This window comes from Larimichthys crocea, chromosome XI (genome assembly GCF_000972845.2).
Source record: "Larimichthys crocea isolate SSNF chromosome XI, L_crocea_2.0, whole genome shotgun sequence".
In the NCBI taxonomy this organism is placed as follows: Eukaryota; Metazoa; Chordata; class Actinopteri; family Sciaenidae; genus Larimichthys; species Larimichthys crocea.
Window position 1 is genome coordinate 19108341 of NC_040021.1, and position 26537 is coordinate 19134877.

Here is a 26537-nt window from a genome sequence, read left to right on the forward strand (position 1 = left end):
ATCTCTAAGTCTAAAATTTGTTTTGCACTCTGACGGAGCACACATTAACAGTAGAAGACAAGAGCCACAATGTCAGTAAATTGACTAAAATGATCACCTAAACTTTACTCAAACTTTAACATCAATTATTACAAGCTGAATTTGCATACACTGTGGATTACATTCAGAAACATGAGTGACCTGCAGTTTAATGCACCACATGTGTGTATTTCTACTGAACATGGCTACATCTTTCGATGAAATCTAGTCATGTGATCCAGTCAGGATTTTTCAGCATATTTCAAGATGGATTCCTCAATTTATTGAATAATTTTCATTTTAATAATTTCATCTTTTCTCCATTCTTTTTGGACAGAGTACATTTTCCAGCTGTCACATAGAGACTGTAAGTCTTTAAAGGTCCAGTGTGTAGGATTTAGTGGCACCTAGCAGTGAAGTTGCAAATTCCAAATGAATACTCTTTCACGCCTCACCCTGTTCCTCTAAGCATGTAGAGAAAACTCTGCAAAAATGCATATAAAAAGCAAGAGGCCATATTTAGAGCAGTGTTTAGTTTGTCTGTTCTGGGCTACTGTAGAAAAATGGTGGACATGTGGACAACATGGCAGATTACATGGAAGAGGATCCACTCTCACTGTAGATATAAAGGGCTCATTTTAAGACAACGAAAACACAACAACTCTTATATTCAGGTGATTATACACTAATGAAAACATACTAATGAATATTATCCATTCCTGCCAATAGATCCTCCTAAATCTTACACAATGGACCTTTAAGTGACTTTGGCAGCTAAGCAAGATGCATTTGTCCATTAGGAATAATATATTGATGATAACCATGTCCCAGTATTCTCACTGCAGGACATAATGACACTTTGAGCGGTTCATTTCAAACCAGATGCAGCGATCAGCAAAATCAATCTGTTCACCACATAAGATACAACACCACAGTCACCCACGAGAGCACTCGTGCAAGTGATTACGAAGCCATTTTAATTAACATACAAGGCGAACTGCGACCTCCGCGGAGCTCCACGGCTCGGCGCTTCAATGCCTGCTTGAGTGATTCTCCTCCCATGTAACCACAGCCCCTAATGTGCTCTAAGTGTCGTTAATGCTGGAAGCGAGCTACACAGTCCTCTAGTGCACCTCTGATAGATGGGAAAGCCCTGTGGTGCGGATATGATGTAGAGGTAGTCCTGGCAGTGTGGCAGAGGGCAGAATGTCAAATTGACATCATTAATACACCCCGTTAGGGTTTCCTTCATATTACAAGTTAGGTAACGAGTGCATGGACAGTACGCAGAGGTATGAATGCATATTCTGTATGGATGGAGAAATAAGTAAGGCTGAATTACCAACTAGGCAAAGTGGGCTACTGAACCAGTTTAGCTTCAAGTTTAAGTTTAGAAGTAATTTAATTGATTAAACAATGTCACCACTTTCTAATAAGCAACTTTGCTTTATTAATGATTAATTCATTCATATTTGTATATAATGCTTAAGCTACTTACATTGTCTGCTCGCCCACCTCTGAGGCTGCCATATGGTCATAATTTTTTATTTATTTAATGGCTCATTTGAAAGTGAGAGATCCATATGAGCATGAATTAATGGGTGACAAACATTTAAAACTGTATTATTACCAAATGAAAAAACGTCATCATTTTTCAGGGATTTTTCACAACCTGGCAACCCATTTTTTTCTTAATGGCTTCTATAAAACATCAGTGAGTAGTTTACTATTAAAGGATAAGTTCAACAATTTGAGAGATCTGCTTATTCTCATTCTTGCCAAGAGATGAGCAGATCGATAGGCGAACGTTAGCTAAGAAATAGTGCAGTATGGGTTGGTAGCTGTTGTTGATCTTTGATTTGAAGTGATCTTTGAAGGTGCTTGTAGACATTTTTATTGTCAGGCTAGCTGTTACCTGTCCTAATGCTAAGTCAAGCTAACTCCATCCACTGATACAATCTTTATTAGTGTACAAACATGAGAGTGGAATTCTCATATCTAGTGCTTGATGAAAGTTGAAAGTTAATAACTGTACATCTGTTTCCTTAGGAAGAGATGTTGTATTGTAGTGGTGGTATAATTGTAGAAGTGGTATAATGTCACTGCACTGTAATCAAGAGACTTGTCATGGAAGATGTGTGGCTAAAACACAGAATGAAGCAAAATCTTGGGGACAATGGGGTAGTTTCTTCAGATCTTGTCAAGAAGCACTGTGTCAAACCCTAGGTTCAATCCTGTTCTTACTTGAGTTGATGTTGTGCCTACATGGTTCATATTCCTACATATATTTGTGTTCAATTAGATTATCATAGACTATCTGATACACCAGACCTAAGGCAGGGTAGAGCTGTTGGTTTTTGGGGCCCTAAGCAAACTATAATGAAGCTGTCATCCATAGTCTTAACTTTGCATTGTGCCCGATGGGTACTTAGACAACAGAATAAATACACTGCATGGCTCATAGCCCATTTTTGCCTTCAGGATCCACTTTTTGGTTAATCCAGCCTTGGCAGCGAGGGATGAATTCTTTTTCTCTTCACCCTCTGCCTTCCACCTGCCTTCCATTTATTTACTTAAATTACCTCACACAAAGCAAACATGCATGGTTTAAATAACACCGAGGCGACACTACACATCAGGATTTCACGCACACTTCAGGATGGATTTGGAGGGGAGCAGCTCAGCTAGCATCGCACTTGGCATCGCTTCCTCGCCAAGCGTGACTTTGCATCACACTGAGATTTTGACAAGTACAGGGCATTCGCAGGTTTAACAGAGGTGTCGCATGAATAATCGCTCACACTGAACAACCATAATGCTGCCTCATCTGTTGATGTCTCTGATGATGGGGCGAAATAAGTTCTTTCATCGGGTTGCCATGTGCAAGGAGATGGGGCGTGATGGAATGGAGGAAGACTTTGAGGACGAAAGATTGAAACTGAACTTTGTGCCACTTACCTTACCCTGCCAGAGCTTGTTCCTGTGATCTGTAACGCCTCAAACATGGACTGCAGGCGTCTGCTGGGCATAGACTGGTCAAGCCTCAGAGGAAGGGGACAGACAAAGTCACAGGAAGATAGATGATGGGGGGGATGAGGCAGAGTGTGGTGAAGGAGAGGGAAATGACAAGAGCTGTGGGAGTGATGGGATGATGGAGAAGAAAAGGAGTAAAGGCCAGAGCGTCTGCAGATTTCTCTTACTGGGAGTTCAGACCAGGACGTCTGGATAGATGACTGGGGCAGAATACAAAAATATGATCACACATGAAAGGGAAGGAAAAGGCAGATGCAAAGCTGTGATCAGGCAGCAGTACAGATAGAGAGATCAAAGGAAGACAGGGAGATAAATTAAATTTAAAGTTCTGTGTGCGAAGGCTGAAGTTTCATGGTAGAGTGGGGGATCAAGCTTTTCCAGCAGACAGGCATGTCACAACACGGGATACAGTACAAAGAAGTAGATGACGAGATCAAGAACAAAATAATTAACTAGAGACAGAATAAAAGACCACTTTAGTCACAGCAAGGAACGCTTTGTGTTGTGGGGAGGGCACTCAAAGTTCGTACTGTCTTCCATCTGGATTATTCATGTCTTAGTAACAGCAATGAAATAAATATGAAGTACAGTCAGCTTTCTACTTAATGTTTGAGAAATAATGGACTCATTTAATATTCACCATATGGGGACATCAGTGTAGAGGACCATGTAGTGTGTCAGATGGCAGATTTTGGACAGGGTGGCCATATTAAAAAGTAGCTGCCTGAGCAATGCATGAAGGTAACTCTTAGTTAGTGATAATCAATTGTACACTTCTTTGTGTATAATTTGATCATTTGAGTCCAGACAGATCACTACAAAGTTAAGTTAGTGACAGAACGTAACCTCCTTCTTCTGGTTCATTTTGGTGAGTTCTTGAAAAAGAAATGGGAATTGGTGCGACGGCCCTACAATGAAGTAGTCTGTGGTGTAGGGACAGAAAAATGGTGACAAGAGATGAAACCTTTATCAAGAAAAACATTGGAAACTGATTAGAGCAACCAAAATGGCAATTCAATTCAATCATCCAGCCCATTCTCATTCCCAGGGAGTCAAATACAGACATTGTGTCACAGTCAAACAAAAAATACCTTTTAGTTTTTGTGCTATAGAGACACTGAGCGAACGTCTGCTCCAATGCAACCTATCCTTGTCAGGTGATGTAGTGTAAAGAGTGACAGTTTTCATGAGGAAGTTATTAAGGGCGGATGGGTCAAACAAACACAAGGACTTTCACCCTGGAGACCAAGGTTTTTGCCCTATGTAAATAGAAATCGGTGTGTTGACTTATTTATGTCACAACATATTTATTTGAACCAAAATCATGCTTTTTTTCTCCTAAACCACATATTTTCGTTACCCAACTTCCCTGAATAGATATCTTCATATGAATGCAGAATCTGTAGGTGAGAGATCAAGACTTTGACACCAACAGTAAACCTAACCAAACTTCACAAGTTAACTACATGTTATACAGATGCATGGCCAACATCTTGGTAAAGATCCCTCATTGCTGTAGAAAACTAAGTGGAAGGTTAACCATGAAGTCAGTCTGTACACTGTGAGAGAACAGGATTTGTGAGCTAACACCTTTACAGATCTCAATGAGTACAATGTTTCTAATATGAATCTATGGCCCTGGTTTTAAGAAGCCTGAAACCTGAATTTACTTTTTGCCATCCTGTCTTCAGTCACAGTACCTCTGCGGCCTTGAAAATGCCATGAAATCTATGAAATACGATATATAAAACAAAAGGAAGTGAATTTAAGTCCTCTGGGTTTTCCATAACATCTACACTTGCATGCAGAGCCACAGTGATTTGCCGCCACAGTCCCCTGAACTGTACAAACTCAGAAGTAGCTTGGGCTCAAGGTGCCCTAGTAAGACATCAGGGGGAAGAAATGCATAGGTGATACGATTGATTGTAATCTCAATGAAGCAAACAGTCAACAGGGCTTTCTGGCACCAGGCACTGGAGGCTATAATGGAGGTGGCGTTCAGTGTATAGCTAGGTTGGCTCAGCATCGATCCGTGTTCATTAACCCCTGCTGGCTCCTCATCCATCATTCTGACTCCACTGTTTTCTATTGTTCCACTGCACAGTGCATACACTGTTGAATTATATGGGTGATCCTCGTCCTCCCCCCTTTTCCTGTCCACTCCTTTCTCTTTTCTTATTTCACCTGCCACCTCCTCACATTTAAATAATGACAGATAATTTGCAAACGTGTGTGGAGTCTTTGCTTGCTTGCCTTTTTTCTTTAGTCTTATACTAAAGCATTGTCAGTGATGATGTTGCAAGAGAAAATAATACAGGTCTTATTATCACACTCTGAATGTCTTAGGATCAGGTTTGATTACAGATGATAGAGATATTGCTTGCAACATCATACAGATCACTATTCCAGTGTTTCCTTTGTGGGTATGTTTAGTTGAAGTTGTTTAGTGAAGATTTATGTGGGCCAAGTGATCACAGCTGACAAGGTAAAGCCTGCGAGGATTCATGGATTTAGATTAGATTTACATTGGTATTTCTCCCACATCGCCTCACATGCACAGTCGTGAATAACAGTCAGCACTGAAAGTAGAAAGCATTGATGATACACAGGTTGGTGTAATAGTAGTTCTTTGGTTTAAATCATGTAAAGAATCTTTTGGTTGATGTGTGTGAAGGTGAACTGTCTCATTGCTTTCACTTCACTAAGAGTGCAGTGGGATCATTAGAGTAGATTTAGTAGAAAAGCATGGTAGTGCTCTGTCAGACATATCTGGCAGATCTTTTTTTGTAAAACAAAAAAGATAAACTGGAATATTGTCTTATTACACAGGTCAAGAAAACTTGTAAACACAATAATGTGTGGCAGACTTGAGGGAATTATGACCTAATATCTTTTTCACTCACATCTGTAACCAGCAGAAATTGGGTTACAGATATTGTAGAAGCTCTCTTTTTGATATTGAGATGCCCACAAAAATCTGGCAGCAGGACATAGGACAGGATATATATATATATATATAATTACTGTACAAAGTTTCCTATTTAGACAAAACACAAAGCAGCATTTGCATTTATTATGTTTGCCACCCACAGACATAAAATATGGACATAGTATCCATGATGTCAGCCATGGCTTTCTATAGAGCGTTTTGAAGCTCACTGGCTAGTAACTCATTTTCTTTCTCTGCTGTTTGATGACAGTAGCGTTTTTCTGAGGTTTTCACTGAAAAGAGCTCCGTGGTGTGGTTGGAAAAGAGGTTCTGAACATCAGACAATGATCTGAAATGCTCTCTAAACCTCTATAGAGTAACCCAGCAGAGTTATATAACCCAGCTGACCCCTATCACATTTGATAGCTGCTATTCCAGTTCTTTGAATTATAATTCACTGGATATTTAAACACTGTTGTGTGTCACTTCAGTTTTGGCCGTTTTCCAGCTGTCTTTGATGACCTCTAATTTGTCTGAAACAAAGATGAACCTTAACAATATCGTCTCACTAACAGCCTCTAAGGAAGCAAGTGCTGCTGAGATCAATGTTTCCATGGTAATGTAACTCCAGCCATTGATTTTAGGACAAACACATATACTGTCCTGCTGTAATGTCACTGCGGCATCATTTCCTGGCACAGTCACACCCGCCTGTTTCATTTAAACAAACATAAATGTGTCATACATGATGTTCTGTCTAATAACCATCAGCATCCATTCGCGTATGCTCATCTCTCAGCTGTAGGGCTTTGCAGAAAGTGACTCATGCATGCAGATTGCTGATATAGAAGTTTTGCAGGAGGAAGAGATTTGTTTCATTTGATCTCGTCACATTGCATGAAAGGGTTAACTGTGCCAGAAGTGTTTATTAGCATAAGAGAAACTGCCTTCTCCAGCTGTCTCCCCCTACCAAGGTGTTCTGCACAGATACAGGCCGACACTGACGGGAGCATGTTGGCGATTAAAACACAAGCCAACTCCCAGCGAATGGACGCCCCAGCGACCTCAGGGAAGTCTGCAGGAGAGGAGCATATTTTGATGTTCAGTGTATAGTCATAGAAGGGTAAAATTCCCAAATGCAGAGATGGATTCAGGGTTGTTTTCTGCACGCTTAAGACAAAAATGTAGCAAAAATGAAGGTGGAAATCTGTTTGCTTCTTTTCAAAAACAACATCAATATGTGATCCTTCCCTGAGCACAAATCCTTGCATGTGGATTTGTCTGTAGGGCATCCCAAACCGTGCTGGACATCAACAGCCATTTTGATTGCCTTTTGGCTTCCCTAACATTTGCTTATTAAACCTGCTGTTGGTAAAAAAAAAAAAAAAAATCACAAGCAGTAAAGAGAAACGCAGGCTTACTCACACCAGATCTTAGCTCGGCGCTGCATTTTACTCTCCACCAAATGAAAATTTAATGCACCTTGTGGGGAAATTGGGCAGCCTGCATGTAAACTTTGCATTGTGCCTGTTGGTTAATGCATAGAAATGGACACACCGCATTAATTATGTCGAACGTCATTCAGATGCCAATCGGCTGATCCATATTATAAATGCAGAGTTTGGCATCGGATTCTTCTCAGATTGGGCGGGAATGGTTGTGCAGTAGATTTACCCATATTGACTGGGTTTAAAATCCCAATGAATAATTAAAACGAGACTGAATAATTAAATTGGACCTTGTAGTGTTTCACATTAGAGTGGAGGTTCCTCTGATTGCTGTTGTTGTTTGTAATCTTGTTATTTCCATATGAATGCCTCGGGGGGCTGAAGGGTGGGAAAAGCAGCGTTTTTTGGTCCGTCATAGTTTCAGCCGACTCAAATACAGCACAGATTTACATTCACACACAAATACACAAACAAATTAGGGTACATTCATCTCGCTGTTCCCCTCATTTCCCTTGCAGACACACACACACACACACACACACACACACACACACACACAGCAAGGTGTCAACCCACCAGCAGCCACATTCTGCATTGAAACACACTGTTTATGCCGAATTCGGTGTGCCAAGAGAGAAGCAGAGGGTGCCAGTTTGTTTGCTGTTACTGCCAGCCAACCTTGACTTCAAAGCAGTCTGTTAAAGTGAACTTCCACATCAAAACAGAACTGCATTTGCAAAAAAACAACCCACGGTCACTGGCAGCATATCTTCAGCAGGAATCACCCTCTGAGCATGTCACAGATTTGGGTTTTTCTTTGGTCCTCTGGTGTGCAGCTCAGGGGCAAATGTTGCTTTTGATGGTGGCTGACTGAACAGAAAGATGAAGAGGATGAAATTCTGTTTTAGGGTGGATTTTCCCTGAAAGGATATCCCACATTATTATGATGTGGGTCTTTTGTGCTTTTAGCCATCATCCCTACTGGTGATAAAAACATTGTGCTTGCCAATTTAGTTGCTGGTATTTGGGAATGTGGTGTAGTTGCTGGAAAGCAGTTTGATGGGACAAGAAACAGTCAGATGATAAGACAAACATCTTGTAGACAAACCTATTTGGAATTATTAAAAAAATCTATGTAATAAACATTATGGATCACTACAGACCGACAGCTTGATCTAACTTTCCACTTGTACTAAACAGTTGGTTCAACTTAAAGTCTCTATAAAGTCTAGTGCTATATGTCACCTTTACTCGAGTATCTGGCCCAACAATGACAAATATTCATGTTTTCAATATTTTCAGGTATTGTCCTAATGATATTTTACAGTTTGTCATTTCCTGATAAACCATGAAAAGTTACTGATGGCACATCCTGCACTCAGGGCCGTGTACTAATTTTACATCCAATGAAATGCTTTCTCTCTTATGACGCAGAGTGCTTCCTGTTTGATCCAGTCTGAGTGATTCTGATTCAGTCATCTATGGCCGGGCCTCACTGATTGCTGTACAAAAGAACAACTTTAGAACTTTATTCAGTGATTTTGGCAAAACTGGATCAGATATCTTAACAACATGGTAAAGTAGGTTCCAGCACAGACTCTGAGACCAACAGGGAATTATGTTACATTACTGAAGTCATTTACAGACTTTAGTGATGGAAAGATTGCTCATTTGCAAACCACAAACTAGCAGCTAACCAAACTGACTCAGCTCCAGGAGCCAAAACTGGCAAGAAAACTTTCTACCCTTTACCAGACTGGCCACTGCCGAGTTTGGAGGTTAAACGTCAAGTCAATCAACATCCCAATGCTCACCATTACCTCAAAGCCAGGGCTATGACTGTAAGAACGAGATCAAGCTGCTTAAATCAGTCCTTCATAGGGTGTCTCAATCTCAGACATCCAGAAGGATCTTGTAGTAGAATCACTGTTTCTTTAAGTCAGAAAGAGCCAGTTGAGTTCATACTTCTTCGACGCCTCCCTGTGGACATACTCCGGTCGCATCCAACTGATAGGAGAACCCGGGGCAGACCCAGAACATGCTGGAGGCATTAAGTCACCATCACCTCTGGCACAGGAACGCCTCAGGATGCCCCACGAACAGCTGGAGGGAGTAATAGCTAGGGAGAAGAAGAACTTGATTAATATGGATGGATGGATAGGTTGATGAGGTAGTTTATATATTACAGATAAACTGTTACAACAGTTGTTCCCTGCTTCATCAGACTTTATTTTGGCGACCTTGTCACATCTCGACATCTGAGCAATTACTTTCATTACAGTGCTATAGTAAGTGAGAGAAGAGAAAGTGAAAAATAAGAGCTGAATGATCCTTCAAGCCTGACATCCACTAAGAACATCCAGTCTATAATGTTCTTCTCATGTGGTGCACATAAGGATGTATAGGCGAGATATTTCAACTCCACTTTCATGTGTGTCTCTGTAGAAGAGTGCACGAAGACCGTGCGTGTGTGTGTGCGCGTGTGTGTGTGTGAGTGTGTGTGTGTGTGTGTGTGAGTGTGTGTGTGTGTGTGTTCTTGTCGCCCATGAGGAACAGCCCGGGGGAGGCTAACACACTGTAACAGAGCGAGGCAATGAGCCAGGATCACTGTTGGGATCCACTGGGAAATAACATGTAAAGAGCTGCCTGTCAGTGCGGGGGCGAGCCCAGGGAAATAACCCGTGATCGGTGCAAACCTCTGCTGTCTCTCTCTGATGTTAATTCCCCATACTGGGCTAACACACACAATTCACATGTACAAACTCACATGCCTCTGTTTCTCTCTCATATAGCACACAATATCATTTTCATACCACACAAACAGTGATCCATATACACACACAGTGATATCCTCACGCTGCTCTCACATCTCACAGTCCCCCCTATGGTGCACACACACCCTGGAGACACAGTGTAGCTCATATGCAGATACAGTACACTGACTGTCACACTCATATCTCTTCCTGTGAAGTCTCTCTCGCTCTCTTGTACACACACACTTCTCTCCCGAGGCCTAACTATTTAAGCAATGACATCTGTCTTTGTAGTGCGGTAGCCTCCATTGCAACACTAATGGAACTGTTGCGTATTATCTCTTCAGTTCATCATTATTTGACATTATTACCAAGGCGCACATGATGCTTCCAACTTATGCTGGGGTCAGACTACACCATGTTTTTGCCTGTTAAGACTGAACCTGCAATCACATGGCAACTGTTTGGAGGAAACAGGTTAACTAAAATAAAGCACAAGAGAGTGCTGTTATACTGAATATCAGCACAGCTTTGATGTATACATGATACAAAGCAGATGGCCTGTACAAATGTTTGTGTTGCTTATGTGCAATCCTGGTCCGGTGGTGGTACCATTTGTGTTGACAGAGCCAAATAAACGATTAAAAAAACAAACCGTTCACGATCTGTTGTATAAAAGCAATATCAGCACTCGAGGTTGTTGTTTTATACTGAATATCAGCACTCACTGAATGCCTCTTGTCTAATCAAATGACTTGGGGGGGACCTCACTGGCCTCAGAGGTTGAAACGGTCATTTGATAATTTTCTCATTGTCATATTGTCAGCATATCCCATATCAGTACCAAAACCAGCATTAACCTATCCTTCAGTGCTTCCCTACTGTCTGTGCCACTCTACTGAATATGTGAATCGATATATTAGAATCGTCATTGCGTGCATGTTAGAATGTTGTCAGCAGCTTTACAGAGAAACTGGTCTGGCATTTGTAATTTTATACAAACAGCACCGTTGTTTTCAGCAAGTGTTCCTCAAACTAACATAAAAAGTGCATTTGATGAGGTCTATTTTCAGCACATTTTGTGGGCTTGAGTATTTATGCCAGCAGGACAGTGTGTGTGCGACGTTCTCTCAGAATAAATCCATTTTCATTGTAGCGAAGATGTTTTACTCATAACATGCTGATGTTGTGGCTCAATGTGTTTTTATTTTTTTTGGACAACAATGAGTCGTCTGTTTTTTGGTAGTGCTTGTTTACAGGATCCTTTCACTGGTGCTTTTGGTATTTTCATAGGATTTGTTCACAGTTGTGTTTCTGTTATTTAACATACAGGTAGAGATCATTTCTGGTAACAACACGGTCTTCTTCGGGGCAGACACTCGGGCGTTTGTTGGCATTGATATGTGCTTTCAGAGTGAGACATTTCATTCTATATTGTCCCTCAATTTCACTGATTATATCCTCATTACTTCTTCTTCTCTCTCCCCCGCACAGATAACAGCTTTTGATGAGCTCCAGGCTGACTTCAAGGTGCCGATCGATCAGGGCAATCCACTTCATGCGGTAGGTTTGATCTCTCATCTCTCTCTCTGCTCATTTCATTCACACGTTTCTTTAGATTACTGTCTTACTGTTCATGTGTGGAAGGCAATTGTTGGCACATATGGAAAACGATTTCAGTCCGTCTGCTGAAGGGCACAAACATTACTCCAGAACACCACGGCGGGAGATTCCTCTCTCTTTCCTAGTCTACATTCCTGCACCCCCTTCTCTCTCTCTCTCTCCATTAATTTTAAATCAAACAGCTGGCCTCATACTGGTTTTGTCCGCCCCCCTCTTCTCACTTTCTGGCTCTAAAGCACTCCTATTATAGCGCTTTAGGCCAAAACACTGGATATGAATAAATCATATTCAAGAACAAATCATTGAATTCAAATATAAATAAAATACAAGTGACAAGCCACATCCAGAAAACATAACAATCAAAGTTGGTTTGTTCCTTCGGACACTCTACAGTCCCAGTGAGGGTCATTTCTAACCTTGGAGTGAAATTGATCCATCTTAAGTCCTCATGGCTCCAGCTAGGATTTTGATAGACTCAGTCGAGGACAGAATGCCACCATTCAGGCCATCTATCTGCAAACTCAGTTGGAAATCTGCTCAGGGAACTCTGAGATGTCACTGCTGGCTTAAGGCTTCCATTCACTGTTCATTAGTTTGTAGGAAGATGGGTATCTACTGTATGACTGTATGACATCAGTTTTGGAGTGTGTCAGATTGTGAGTTAAATATCTGGTAACCTGTATCCATATGATGGGAATTGAAATAACAGGACTTCCTCAAATAAAGGACAAATGAGAGGCTGAAATGAACCTAAATATATCAATACCTGGAGAGAAGTATGTATGTTGTATTTTATGCTTCATACTCATACTATACTATATATACACGTCCTTACTGTATTTATCTGACTGCTATAGTTACATAAAAACGTATACTAAGCTTAGAAACTATAATGCCTAGCAGCTGACTTAGGGCTGGTGCAGACCAGGGGAACTCCTGCATGCTTACTCCAGCAGGAGTAACTATGACTCTCTTAAGGTAGCCAAATGCCTCGTCATCTAATTAGTGACGCGCATGAATGGATGAACGAGATTCCCACTCTCCCTACCTACTATCTAGCGAAACCACAGCCAAGGGAACGGGCTTGGCAGAATCAGCGGGGAAAGAAGACCCTGTTGAGTCAACAATACATTGTTAAATACCCAATCCCCTGGTTGAGAAACACCTGATTAAACTAGCTGAAATTAGTTCCACCTCAGCCACAGCTACCACTACAGCAGTAAAATGATGCTCACACACGGATGTGTTCAGTAATATATGATGATATATTATGAGTTTTTCTACTGATACTTTCAGTAAATTGTACTGCTACGCGAGATAGGAATAACTCATCAGAGAAATATTGAATCTACATCGATGTCTGACATCGTGTGAGTTGTGTTTCATGTTCAACAAAGGCCATATTTTCAATCATGACTGACACTGAATCAGCACTGATTCACACATGATCTAAAAAGGTGTCTAGTAATGAATTTGAAGTGCCTTCTTATTCTTTTTTTTTTCATTTTACTTTCACATTAAACACCAGGTCAGTTTAGTCAGTATTTAAAGGGCCAGTACTGGCATTAAATAGTTGCCCCTTAAATTAACCCTATCATTTCATGTGTGCAGGAGAAACTGATGAGTAAACGCACAAAATCCATAGTTCCATAGTTTATTGTAGTAGTCTTTTACTACTGTCTCATGTTTGTAGTAGATCGCATGGTTGTATTGAGACCCTATTTTTTTAATGTTAGCTGGTGTAATGTTTTATTTCAGCAGAAAATATAAACCACATTACAATAGTTCTTTAAAAACTATGTACAAACTGTAAAGACAGCAAGATGATATGTTAACAAGTCTCATCAGCACCTATCATTGTTTGCTAATTCCCTGCTAACACCTGTAAGACAGTTCTTACAGCCAGAAAGAACTGTCTTACTGTACCAAGGTGCCAAGACAGTAATACAGCAATACTTTTGCCATTTAGCATTTTTCTTCATTAAAAGATGGATAAAATGCATTGAACCAGAACAATATTAGTTCATTCAGTAATTCAGTGGCATTTTATGACATACAAATTGTGGATGCTGTAAAGATGAAGATTCTTATCATGAATGTAGAACTTTACCTGTAACTGTAACTTTACTCAGGAAAAAGACCTGAATATGAGCAAGTGCAGGAGAAAATGTGGACTTCATTACAATTGTAAACTTAAGTGGAGACCAGCCTAACTCATACATCGTGCTGAGACCTTCAGGGTCACCTTGAAAGCTGCGGACAGTATCATAGTTAACAGTGTTCACTTCAGTTTATCTCTGATACTGTTTAATGGCTGTTTCATGATAATGTGATCATAATTTAGGCTTTTAGTGAAACAGAAACATTTATTTATTTCAGCTTACAGAATATTATGTTGTACCAATAGTCAATTCACAGGTTAATACACTGGATTATAAACACATCCTCTGGCTGTCTGGTAAACAAATGTGACTTGCAGTGAATATTAAATAAGTGCAGGTCTTTAAGCGGCGCTCTAGCACGTATTTTTACAAATAAATGTGCAAACATGTTAATGTATAGAAGTGACAAAAGTAGTTTGACAAACTGTGAGTCTCTTTGAGCCTTTCAAACGCCCCCCTCTTCACCCCAATCTCATCTCATTCCACAGCCGTGTCCCACAGTGAAAAAACAGGCAGATATTTTCTGCTTCATTGCTCCTCAAAATTGCCACAGCAGCAATCATGAGAAGTTGTGAAGAAAAATGTACATCAGTGTTGGCCGGCATAGGAAAGCTGCCCCTGGTGAAGTTGTTTTAGGATGGATTCCAGCCCTCTAAATCCTCCTCCCCTGAGTCTTTTGGGCTTTTACTAACACAGTCGGCTCTTAATAATGCATGGTAGTACAGAATGGTACAGCACAAGCAGTATTAGTTTGGAGGTGACTTTGACTTAAGAGCCCTGGACTGTAGCTTCTCTGGAGTATTGACTTCTATACATCCTTGAGGATGGAGTGGGAGGAAGATGGAGAAAAGTTTGAGAAGGCGACAGACTGTAAAAGAGAGTACAGAGATGAGGATGGAGACGGACGGAGAAAGGAGGAAGAGATGTCTGAATGAGGATTTTTTAAGAGGCAAATGAAAAGAATTCTTCCACTTGAAAGGCGTTCTCAAGACTCTGAAAACAGTGCATTGGAACAGATTTCCCTACTCAGTACCACTTTCATATTTTGTCATATTTGCATATCATTATGCAATGCAGAACATATCAAAGAATCCAGAGTGGGAATGAGCACAAAAGGTTCCATCTAATTTTCTCTTCCTTTCCCTTTTCTCTTCTCACTCTGCCTCGTTTCCTAAAGCCGTCCTTCCTCTTTCGCCTCCTGCTTCTTATATGAAATGTGTCACTGCTGCCCATTTCCACATGAAAATGTGGCCCTAAACTGCATCATTTCACTTTCAAATGCGTTCATTAAATGCAGCCTCAGAGCTTTTAGTTTTTATGACAGGTTCAAGTCTTAGCTCCCACAAGCCCCGAAAACCCAGAGACAGTTTGTGGACTCAGGAAAACTAATAATTGTGGATGGAATTAAAAGTAGTTTTTTTTTTTATGGCCAGTGATGGAAATGTACTTTTTAAAGTCACCTGAGTCATTTATAAAGCAACTGCAACCTTTACAGGAATACTTCAACACTTATCTGTTTGAGCTGGTGTGGAAGTTCGAGAAAGGTGGTCTCAGTCCACTTCAAAACACAGAGTGCAGTCCATTAATGGTGGAAAAGCAAAAGGGCCAACCACACATTTAGATCACTCATAAATCTATCTGCTGATTGTGACATTTTTCTATAATTACTAGGTCAAAGTTGTTAAAACTGCTGTGCTTGTATCCCAATCTGCGTACTTTGTCAGTTCATTAAGTCCAGTGACAAAGTGAGTGACGGCAAGCCTGTAATAAGCTCCGGATCATTACAGTACAAGACGCCTCCTTTGTATTCATAACATGTCAAATAAAAGTAAGAATGATTAGAATCAGTTATTTCTTCATGAGCTCTGACACCAAAACAATAATATACAGAAACATTCAAAGGCTGCATAAACGCCTGTCAGTCAATGACTCCTACAGGCGAACAGGAACATATTTTCAGCATGCGGAGGGGCTGCTGTGGATCACAGCTTTCACACACACACATATTAAACAACTGACAGATCATATGTAAAATTAAATGTGAAATTTGCGTGGAAATAATATTACGGCACTGTAGCATAGTGGCTCTGAGGAAATATCAGTGTGCATCACCCGACTGGCTGTGATAAGCTACACATGAAGCAGTGCAGTACGAACGAATGCACACTTTATTACTATGCTTTGTGGAAACTATACTCATCGCATGATTAGATACATCAGTGATCAGTGTACATGTGAGGCTTCAGTGCTCATTTAAATAAAAGTTGTTTGTGCTTCACTCACATAATGCAAAGTTATTTTGTGTTGCTTGCTAGTGTCACCGCTGATCTTACTTTTTGTGTGTCTTTAGGGAGAAGTGCACTGTAAGAAATGTTTGTAAAAATTACAGTAAACAACTGTTAAATACCAGTAGTAAAAGACTGTAAAATTGAAAACAGTAAATCAGTGTAGTAGTTACGTGGAATTACCCTAAATTAACAAACCTTTGCATAACAGCATTAATTTTACTGTGATAATATTTTGGTATAAAATTTTGGTCACATTAACAGGGAAATACTGTTATGTCACAAACGTAATCACACTAAAATTAACGGTATTATCTTGTTTCAATTACTGATTCTGCTGATGCGTACTTTTAAATTTACAGTATAAAACTGTTTACAAATCAGCAAGAAGATACCTTAATTTATGCGGGAAAAAACATACCATAATGTCTTATACATGGTCACCTTATTTTTTATGGTAAAGTTCAAGCAACCACAACTGCCAGTATTTTACCGTAAAATGTACATTTTTTATTTTATTTATTTATTTTTTTACAGTGTACTCTGCTCTGTCTCCATAGACGTGAAAGCCGTCACTCCTCATGCTAACTCTTACTTAGAACTCATTTTCTACATACCTAAGTTAAGACTGACTGCGCAGCACATATGAATGTATGGCAGAGAAATATGCACACACTCAACCACATGGAACATTCAGCTCTGTGTTTGTACAGTAGGTTTTACGACATAAGGAACTTGTAGCCCGGGCCTTTATCACATTTTACTTTGTGTCAGCAGTTTTCTGAATCCAGCAGGTTGATAACCAGTCATGATTCTCTCTCTCTCTATCTCTCTCTTATGTCATACACTTTCAGAAATGATCCATATGACCCGTCTCTCACTAGCTCTTGCATAATGTCTCCCACTCAGCTTTCCTTCCTTCCTCTCTTTCTGTCACCGTCTTCTCCTTCTTGAAACCAGGCAGTCTAATTAGCAGTTTCTGTCAGCTTGCTCCCTCGGGGAGGAACCTCACATTGTGCAGACCCTTCACACACACACACACACACACACACACACACACACACACACAGAGTAACATACACTAACACACACATGCACGCACCCAAAAGCACACAGATGCAATCTCTCTGTTCTCTGTCAAATTTGCAATAAACTATGTAAAACTTTCTTAACTTCCTTTTTGTTTCTCTCTTTCCGTCCGTCCACACACACACACCTACACACACACTAGTGGCAAATCTATTGATTCCATGAAAAGTACGGCTGCTGCTGGAGGAGCTGATGTTCTGGTCGTTGATGTTTCAAAAACTCTTTTTACTGTTTCAGTGTTGTTTCAGTGCACAAATCATAGACTGTATGAATGAAAATCGACGTAGTATCTGTGATGTGAAGCTCAGAGTGTGGTGGCTCCGGTCGCTGCCATCTTGGCAGTCCTGCCCCAGGTGAGTGGACCTGAGGCGGGCTGAATGAAGCCTGGTTACTCAAACAAAGCCGCCTGTAACAGCATCTACTTGTCAATCAAAGCGGCCATTTTGTTAATTCTGCATAACTTTAAGCCTTAATATCATTTGAACAGGTGAGTTCTATAAATCTCAGTACAGTTGTCATGAATGAGGAAACTAGCTATAGAGACCAAAACTGTTTTTTGTACCAGGCTGTAAACATGTTTATTTCTGCTGTGAAGTTGGACATTTTAACATAGGGGCTTATGGAGATTGGTGTAGCCAGCCTCAAGTGGACATTTGGGGGACTGCAGTTTTTGGCACTTCACAGCATGGAAGTTTCTGCTCATACTCATACAATTTTTTTTTTTGGTTCTCATGTCTTAAACTTTGAACAACACAAACAAACAATATCTACTTCTACAGCTCAAACTATGTTTCGACTTAAAGGACGGTATTTTTCCACCTGGTATTTAACCTCTCTGGTTTACCACTTCCTCCATCAGTTTATAGAGGTTTGATATGCAGATTGTTAATGAATAGCAAGCCATCCCACAGCACTAACCTAAAATAAGGAAGCTATTGTAGCTTATTAGCTATGTTTCAGCATCCACTTTCACTAAATATCCTGTCACAGTATAAACAAAACTCGGAGAGGTACAGTAGATAGTTACACTGTTTAAAAAAACAAACACATTCACATCTTGTTTCCCCACAGTCAATGCTCAGGCTTTATTGTGTAGTTCGTCATGCTCATGGCACATGCACACTATTACCTTCACATGAGCACATCGCTATATTACAAAGGGATGGAGCTGTAGCCAGAAGCACCGATAATATCAGAGTAATAAATAGGGAGAGTGATTTTCTTTCATTCAAATGTTTCAGGAACATGAATTTTTTGGGTTTTCATTAGCACAGCAGACGTTCATCGTCTGCATTCCCACCAAGGACACAAGCTCGAGTGATGACAGCTTCTGCAGTCCCTCCACCCTTCATCCCACCGTATCACTCCATCACCATCGCTGTGCCACGCCTGTCTCCCCTGCTTAAGTTCAAAGCTTTGCTCGAGTCAAAGGGGGGAAATTTACTTCATAGCGTTTAAACACACTTTGCACCAGTGGAACATTAACATTATGATCACCCACTTCCACTTCATCTTTAGGGGGGTTCATTGTCCAGTCATGCTTACGCCATCCACTTCCTGTAAATGAGAATTTGCTCCTAATTGGCCTCCCCGGTTAAATAAAAGGTCAATTTAAAACCCCCACCCTCCACCCTCCTCACCCCCTTCATTTTCCAGCCCACCCTCCCTTCCTCCGACTCTTGTTTATACTTCCGTGCCGCTCTCGCTTGTCAAGCCAATTCGCGCTGAGTAACATTTCAAAGAGGCATCAGCCTAATTGCTTGCTAATGAGTAGACAGTTGCGGGTGTGTGCACACGTGTACACTAACACACGCGCGCACACACAGTGCTGTTTTGAGTGGAATATATTTGCGTGTCCTCGTTCAAACCCGGCAGGAGATGAAGACGAGGGGGAGTGAATTTGCGCGGACCTTGATGAGGAGCGCTGGTCCCGTCCAGAAATAGACGTTAGCAGTTGAGATAATTGGCTGGGCCTGTCATGGTTGTTGTGTCGTACGTGTAGAAGTGCACATGGATGTGGGTGTACGTGTGTGTGTGTGTACAGTGGTTGAGGTCATATAGAGGACAGCGAGAGGGTTAAAATTCTGCATTTTCAAGAACATGAAAGACTTCCCGTACTCGCTGCAGGAATCTGTAATTCTTACCCCGACCACACTTTTCCACTATTCTTCCTCCCGATCATGGATTCCCTTTTTTTTGCCTGTCGTGCTGCTTCAAAGTCAAACTTTCTCAAGCTGAAATGGCTTCTCCTTGTTCTTTGAAACATTTGAAATAATGGGAAGTTAAAAGCCAGTGCAATATGTTTTACTGCATTTTTTCCCCTCCACACTTCCTTCTGTGTGAAATGAGGTAAAGTCCCACGAGACGTTTTGGGGAGATGAGAGTTGTGACGCTTTTGTAAGCAAGTCTCAACACACACACACACACACACACACAGAGAGAGAGAGAGATAGACACAGGAAATGAATAAATGATAGAAAATTATACAGTGGTCACCCTCTTTTACATCACTTATTTTCTTCTCTCTCCATTGTTACAGCCGTGTTACCTAAGACTTGTTTGCAGTCTGCTCCACAGGATCCTCTGACTTCATTATTTAGAGCGCAGGCATAAATTAAACATTCTCAAGAAGAAACTTCAGTAACAGTTTGTAAGCCTTAAAAAAACTGTTTGTTTCAAGCTTTATCGACTCAGGAAATACTTTTGAGACCTTCAGCATTTGAAGAATACATTGAGTTCAAATACATCAAACAGCATCTACAACCACTAAAACTGCTGTAAAGGGAAAATATAACAATTTGGGGAAATAATATTCTTTGCTTTTTTGGCCAGTTGGAGGCAGCATAACCATCTATAAATGCAGCACTGACATATTATCAACTCATAAAGTTATAACAGTTGCCTATTCACTGTACACATCCTGCAGACACAGAGGAATACTAGCCGCCATTTGGAGTTGCTCATATGATGAGTAATCCAATATTGTCTGTTCTTTTAGATCTGGATGAAGTCAATAAACTGTCTGTGTGGGGTTTGTCACTACAAGTTGTACTTTTCATGTAAAGGACGTCTAACTGTTAAAGCTACTGTACGTCTGACCAGAGCAGTGTTAAACAGGTCAGAGAGCAGAGCCTATTTCAGTATTGTTCAAGTAATGAAATTTTGTTTTGTAGATGTTTTTCTAGACCACTTTGTAGTATCGACTGATGGCGGATAACTGGTAGGACATGTGAACCACGTAAGAGGGTACTGACTGACTAGAGCAACTTCCATGAGAAAGTGTATAGTTCAGATAGGGAAGTTTTGTTGGCCTGGTTAAAATCCAGAGAGACAAGTGAATGAAGTAAATATAATTGTTTACTATAACATATGATATGTGATGATTCAGTTTTGACAATAAGTTATTGGCACATAGGCTTCTTAGGCATTAGTTTCCACAACAGGCTTTCTTGTACACAGAGTCAGTGTGCTGGGAAAAGGACGGAAAGATATCTGTCTCTGTCACAAAGCATTTGAATGATTGGACTTGTTCTACCAGCTCACCTTCAGTGCTGAGGGGTTGAAAAGGCGATGGTTGTTGTGAGTCTGGTTTCTGTGTGCTCTCACTGCACAGCTCTTTGGTCTTGGTGGTGTTGAGTTAAAGGGAGTACTTTTACAATATGCCAGTGAGGTGGGTCACTTTCTGAGGGATATGTCAAGTTACATTGTTAAACAATGTAGTGAATTAAAGGGAATTTATTAATTTATTATCCTTATTAATTATTCTTTAAAACATGTTTTATTGCTAATGGATGAACAGGTTGTAACTTGACCATGGCAACTTTCTCAGTTGCAACAGTGTGGACTGATTTGTATGTGAAAGAGTTGGAACAAATTTCTAGGAAAATCCAAACGTTTTGCTTGTTCCTGTCTTCCGTCTCTCTTTGTTTCCCTACACTAGCTAACATAAGCTTTGAAAAGGGAGTTTTCTAACTTCAATCCAACACCAGATGTCAAAGCTACCATTGCTGTAAACCATGTGAAGTATCACAGCACAGACCAGCATATTCTATGTTTTGGTGCTTGCTAGTATTCTGGTCACCAACATGGGATGGTGGTTGCTGGTGTTTAGAATACTAGAACAGTATCCCATACTGGTGACCAGCATATCAGACTAGCATCATTGACATGCTTGTCAATACTTCTGTGACTGATCAAATGTTTAAATTGGCTCACATGTTGTCTACAGTTTACTCTGGTGCCTGGCATCGTGACGGGACTGGATACACGTAGTGTTGCTGGGCTGCAGCCTGCTGGTTAACCTTAACTTGCATTATTGCAACAATACACTATCTTAGTATATGTTGTAGCTTGCGAGACAAATAATGTTGATTATAGCCAACAAAAAAATGATGTTACGGTTAACACTTTGCTTTCTACCAGCCAAGAGAGATGCAAGACATGGGTAATTAGCTAACTGTAACTGCACAAAGCTAAGCTGGGGTCCTCTGGCTGGGTCTAGCTTGGTTGCTTGATGTAGGTCAGTTGTTGGTTGCCAGCAAGCTACTTAGTATCATAGAACCCATGATTCAAATATAATAATCTAAATGTGTAATTTATTTCCCAGCATTCATTGTTCATTTCAGCATTCTGGCTTGCATGTTTCGTGTCAAGCAAATGTGACACCACTTGCAACACTTGCACCTATGTGAGTGTGAGTGCAGTATGTGTGAACAGTGTTGCAATGTGATGTGTTGGATATGAACTGGTTATATCATGTAAAATAGTACAATCATGAAAAACCGTGCCAAGGCCACTATGCTAAGAAAAAACCTGTTGAGATATTACAGTGTACTGTGTTTGAGCAGACCAGGGTCATTCTACTGTGTGACTGATGAGTATATTGTCTGTTCCTACCCAGACAGTAAACAACAGCAGGAAAGTAGATAATGGTCTCCGATCCATCACTCTTATACCCAACACAACACAACAAAGCGTCAAGGGGGTTGACAAACTATACAGCTTCAGTTGGGGGTTCAAGTTAAATTTAACAAACAGACACAAGGTTGGTATTGACCTTCAAATCTCACTGTTGTTGAAGAAGGAAAAAAGCATATTTCTCAACTCTATTCTCTTAGAATGGAAGTACTAGATACACACATACACACAGAGCTAAGTGGTCCTGGAGGTGTTAAAGACTGCCAAAAAAGATGCAGTGACTCACCCAAAAGTGGAAAGTCAATCTAGACTGTGTGGCCCTGCAGGTCTGCTATTTAGCCTCGATTTGTGCATTTAAATACAGTACTGCTGTGACTCCTGCCTGTCTGACACAGAATAAACCATCAGAGATGACTTGTTACAGTTACCTGTTGAAAATGACTCATTTAGCTAATTTAGTTTTAACTGTTTTAACTGAATGAAAAACTCTAACCAACAGTAAACTAAAATTAGATCCAGTCAACTGTTAAACAAGTTCAACACTTTAAACAAACTACAGCGACTTTAAGAGCCAAGTGCTTGCAATCATGGACACCTGGATATGTTTTAAAAAGGAGAAGCAAAGTGTCAGAAACACCTGTGGTTACAAACACTAACACTCCCCTGGTGCTCTGAGCTCATGGCTTAACCGGCCCGGCTAACAGACTTAGCTGATGTTAGCTAACAGCAGCTACAGAAACGAAAGTATTTCTAAACAAATTTCCTACATTTGTACACAACATGTAAACTCTTGAATAAGTCAGGGAACAATGACCTGCATGTACCCTCCACTTTATCTAAATTATAAAAAAGATCTTGTGGACTAGATATTGTTTAAACAGTTTATTTATAACACAAAGAGAATGTACAGTGCAGTGTCAGTGGTAGTGACAGGAATCCCAGAGTGCAGTCACAGAGACAAATAGAGCTGGACATGGCAGCAGGATGGCAGACAGAGTTTTCCTGAAGTACAGAGACACACAAAGGTCAAAAAATCTGAGAAGAGCACAGTTTACAAAAACAAAAACAGTTCAACATATCAATGTTACTGCTACGGAGACTGAACAACTGAAAGGTTGAGCCAGGGTTTCATAGGTTGATGGGGTGTAGGTGTTGTAATCAGGCAGATGAGAAGGAACCAGAAGCCACGCCCAGAGATTCACAAAAACAGGATGTGTGGTCAAAGAGTCCTGGAAAACATCATGAGGTCAAGGAAAGAAGTGAAGGAGAATTCATGAGACGACTGCAGTGCTCAGAGAATCCGACTGCAATTACACAAGACTACGTCACTATGTGATGGTGGATGTTACTGAAATAGTCGATCAGAAGATGGTCTACAAAAAGCTTCATCTTTGATACTTCTTCCTGTGCATTCTTTCATTGTTTCATGCAGGATATATAAACATGGACCACGCAGTGAAGACTATGACTTCATTATCAAAGTCGTGAGCAGACATTCGCTATGTGACAACCTCCTGTCTACTCAGATATAAACATATTAGCAAGTTATGGCAAAAAATGGATGATTAGTAAGCAATGGTGTCACAGCCCCTGTAGAGATCTTGCAGGGCCTGTGCTGGCCACTCCTTCCTCTTTCCTCATCATGAGCTGACTGGGGGACAGCTTTGATTAGGCAACTCAGTGCACCTGGCCAGTGTTCTGAGGTGGTGGTTGACCCCGAAAATACACAGCATGTGGAACGGCTGCAGAACTGCTCCACTCCACAACGACAGCGTACTCCGCCATTCGTCAACTCACACATAATCTGTTTGTGATGCGCTCAGGTGCGTCTCCGCCGGCCACAGAGCATCGTGAGAATGCACAAGATCTCGTGAATTCACGCATAATCATGCGATATATGTCCTTAAAAAGGATGTGAGGTGTCATAAATGATAGGTAGATTTTGGACCTCCAGAATCAACTTCTCCAAATCCATGGTGTCGACGGGGTGAAAACCTCTCACCTGTTGACTTCAGGTCGCCCCCACCCATTATGACGTGTTTTTGTAATGAAACTCGATCCGCTGTTCGGTGAACAGAGTATTTTATTTTGAAAATAAACCAGGGTTTTATTTTGTATTTTGTAGCTGATTTCCTTCCCTGCACAATCTGCTCTGTGCTGAATTTATGCGCCGTGCTCCGGCATCCAGGAAAAATAGAAGCTCTGCGTATGTGTTGCGGAGGGCTGCCGGTCGCTGCAGTCGTTCCGGAGCCGTGACGCAGCGGGGGCCGAGACTGTGTGAGCTGACATGTTGACTAACATTGAAACATATCGGCCACAGCGACGGAGCCGTTCTGCATGCAGTGTATTTTAGGGGTCAAGCTTTGTCTCTTTCCTCAGTTCACTCTCTGGCTCCCTGATGACAGCAGCACGTTTTTTGGTTCTGTTGGTATTATCTCTTTGTTCTGAGTTTTGCACCACACAACACACTCACAGCACATTTCTCATTTACAACATCACCACATCACTGACAACTGATTACCACACTTCACATGTATTCCTTTGTTGCTAAGTTAATTAATTTATTTGATTATCCTTAATAAAGGATATCCTTGGTAAATCTTTAAACTGTGTGTTTCCTCCTTTTTTGACACTGCCTCTGAGCCAGGTCGTGTCAATGGTAACTTACATTATGCTCTCCAGCGACAGCAAACTTGAACACCTCTGTATGTCAAAGCAGCCACAGCAGCTCCACAGTCATATTTTTACACATTGTCCACATTTACATATCCTGCATAAACAACACAGTAAGAATGCATGGAGAGAAGTATCTTTGTGCTTTTTGTACTCCATCACCTCATCGTAAAACTTCATGAAGTCGAGGAAAAGTGTTTAGGAAAGGACAGAGGAGGTAATTTTTTTCATTATTTGTTCACATATCCCAAGACAAGACAGATCAAAACACCAGGAAGAAAGGAGGTGAATGAACTTTTTGGTCAACACACTGGTTGTAGTCTGTAGTTAGGAATTCTGATGACACAGCAAAAAGTCACACCTACAAACTAACAAAGCATCATAAACGAGAGTTTGAGCACAGAACTATAGCAAAAGTAGCCACCTGTGTTGGATTGGTTCATTTCTTTTTAGAAAATAAACAATATTCTGGATGTGGATGACAACTGTCTTTTTCCTGACAGCTTTTTAGTAGAAAAATTCAAGCTTTTAGCCAAGAATAGATACTTTGGGGGCCACATCTGAGTGTGTGTTTGTGTGTGTGTGTGTGTGTGTGTGTGTGTGTGTGTGTGTCGATAACAAGGGCTCTGACTGCTCAGACACAGTAGCAGAGGCAGAATCTCACACAGCCAAATCAAAGTCTTTCTCACACTCAGCATTATGATAGAGAGGATGCACAGGTAAGTTTAAAACCACAGAAGCTTTTAATGTAGGCGATGTTACAGTATGTAGCAGATTCAGACGCTGTGTGTGGTTTTATTATATGAAAATATATCTTACAAGTAGACCACTGTGACATATCATAAATGCAGTGTTCAGAGGCAGCAAAGTGTATTTTCACTCCAATTATTACAGCACATTTTCACACATTCTAATCATTTTTTTCTCGTTTGATAACTAAATATTAGTTCAGCTTTGATGCTCTGTATCAGCCTAAATATTTTCATATTCACATCATCATTCTCATGCAGCCTCTCTTGTTGACAGTTTGCAGCCAGCTTATGAGAAGCAGAGATTAAGTCAGAACTGACTGTCTACCAGCACAGGCAACGCTCAGATCAATATATGATTTATAAGCAGCCAGAGTTATGCATCGCCCCCCCTCGTGGAACACACAGCGCTGCCAGTCAAAGTCCAGATTGCATCTCTATAGGAATGAGTTAATATTTGATGATGGTGTTAAAAGCTTTGGTGAAATGGTAGCTGTTAGAGTCAGCATTCTGACGAGTGCTGTTTTAAGCACTTTACAGTTTATTAGACAAGCTGAAAACACTTGAATATTAAGATATAGTAAGTTATATAAACACAGTGAGAACTGTTATGGAATTTTCTATCATTATGTTACACAAGATCACATGTGGACCTTGAGGTCCTCAGCAGTACTAATTGTTTGGCTTTGGTTGAGAACAGTAGGTGCCAGTCTATCTCAACACTGTGGTGGCCAGGGTCAAAGAGACCTATTGCTGCCTTCTTAGACATACTTAGCGTTAGCTTGCCTGTTGACGATCCAATCTGTGTAAACAGACACCTGTGTCTCCAGACTAGAATATGCTGACAATAACACCTGC

General features: G+C 40.7%; 1 protein-coding gene across 5 annotated transcripts in view; it reads left to right on the plus strand.

The window, feature by feature from the left end:
* cnih3 (cornichon family AMPA receptor auxiliary protein 3) overlaps positions 1-26537 on the plus strand; it is an 82221-nt gene that overhangs the window by 4375 nt on the left and 51309 nt on the right. For all 5 annotated transcript variants that reach the window (XR_003463230.1, XM_027284558.1, XM_027284557.1 and 2 more), the window contains exon 2: positions 11676-11744. Coding sequence is in view for 4 of the 5 variants with exons in the window: in XM_027284558.1 (XP_027140359.1) it covers positions 11676-11744 (69 nt within the window). In the remaining variant the exon portion in view is untranslated. The remainder of the gene's footprint in view (positions 1-11675; positions 11745-26537) is intronic.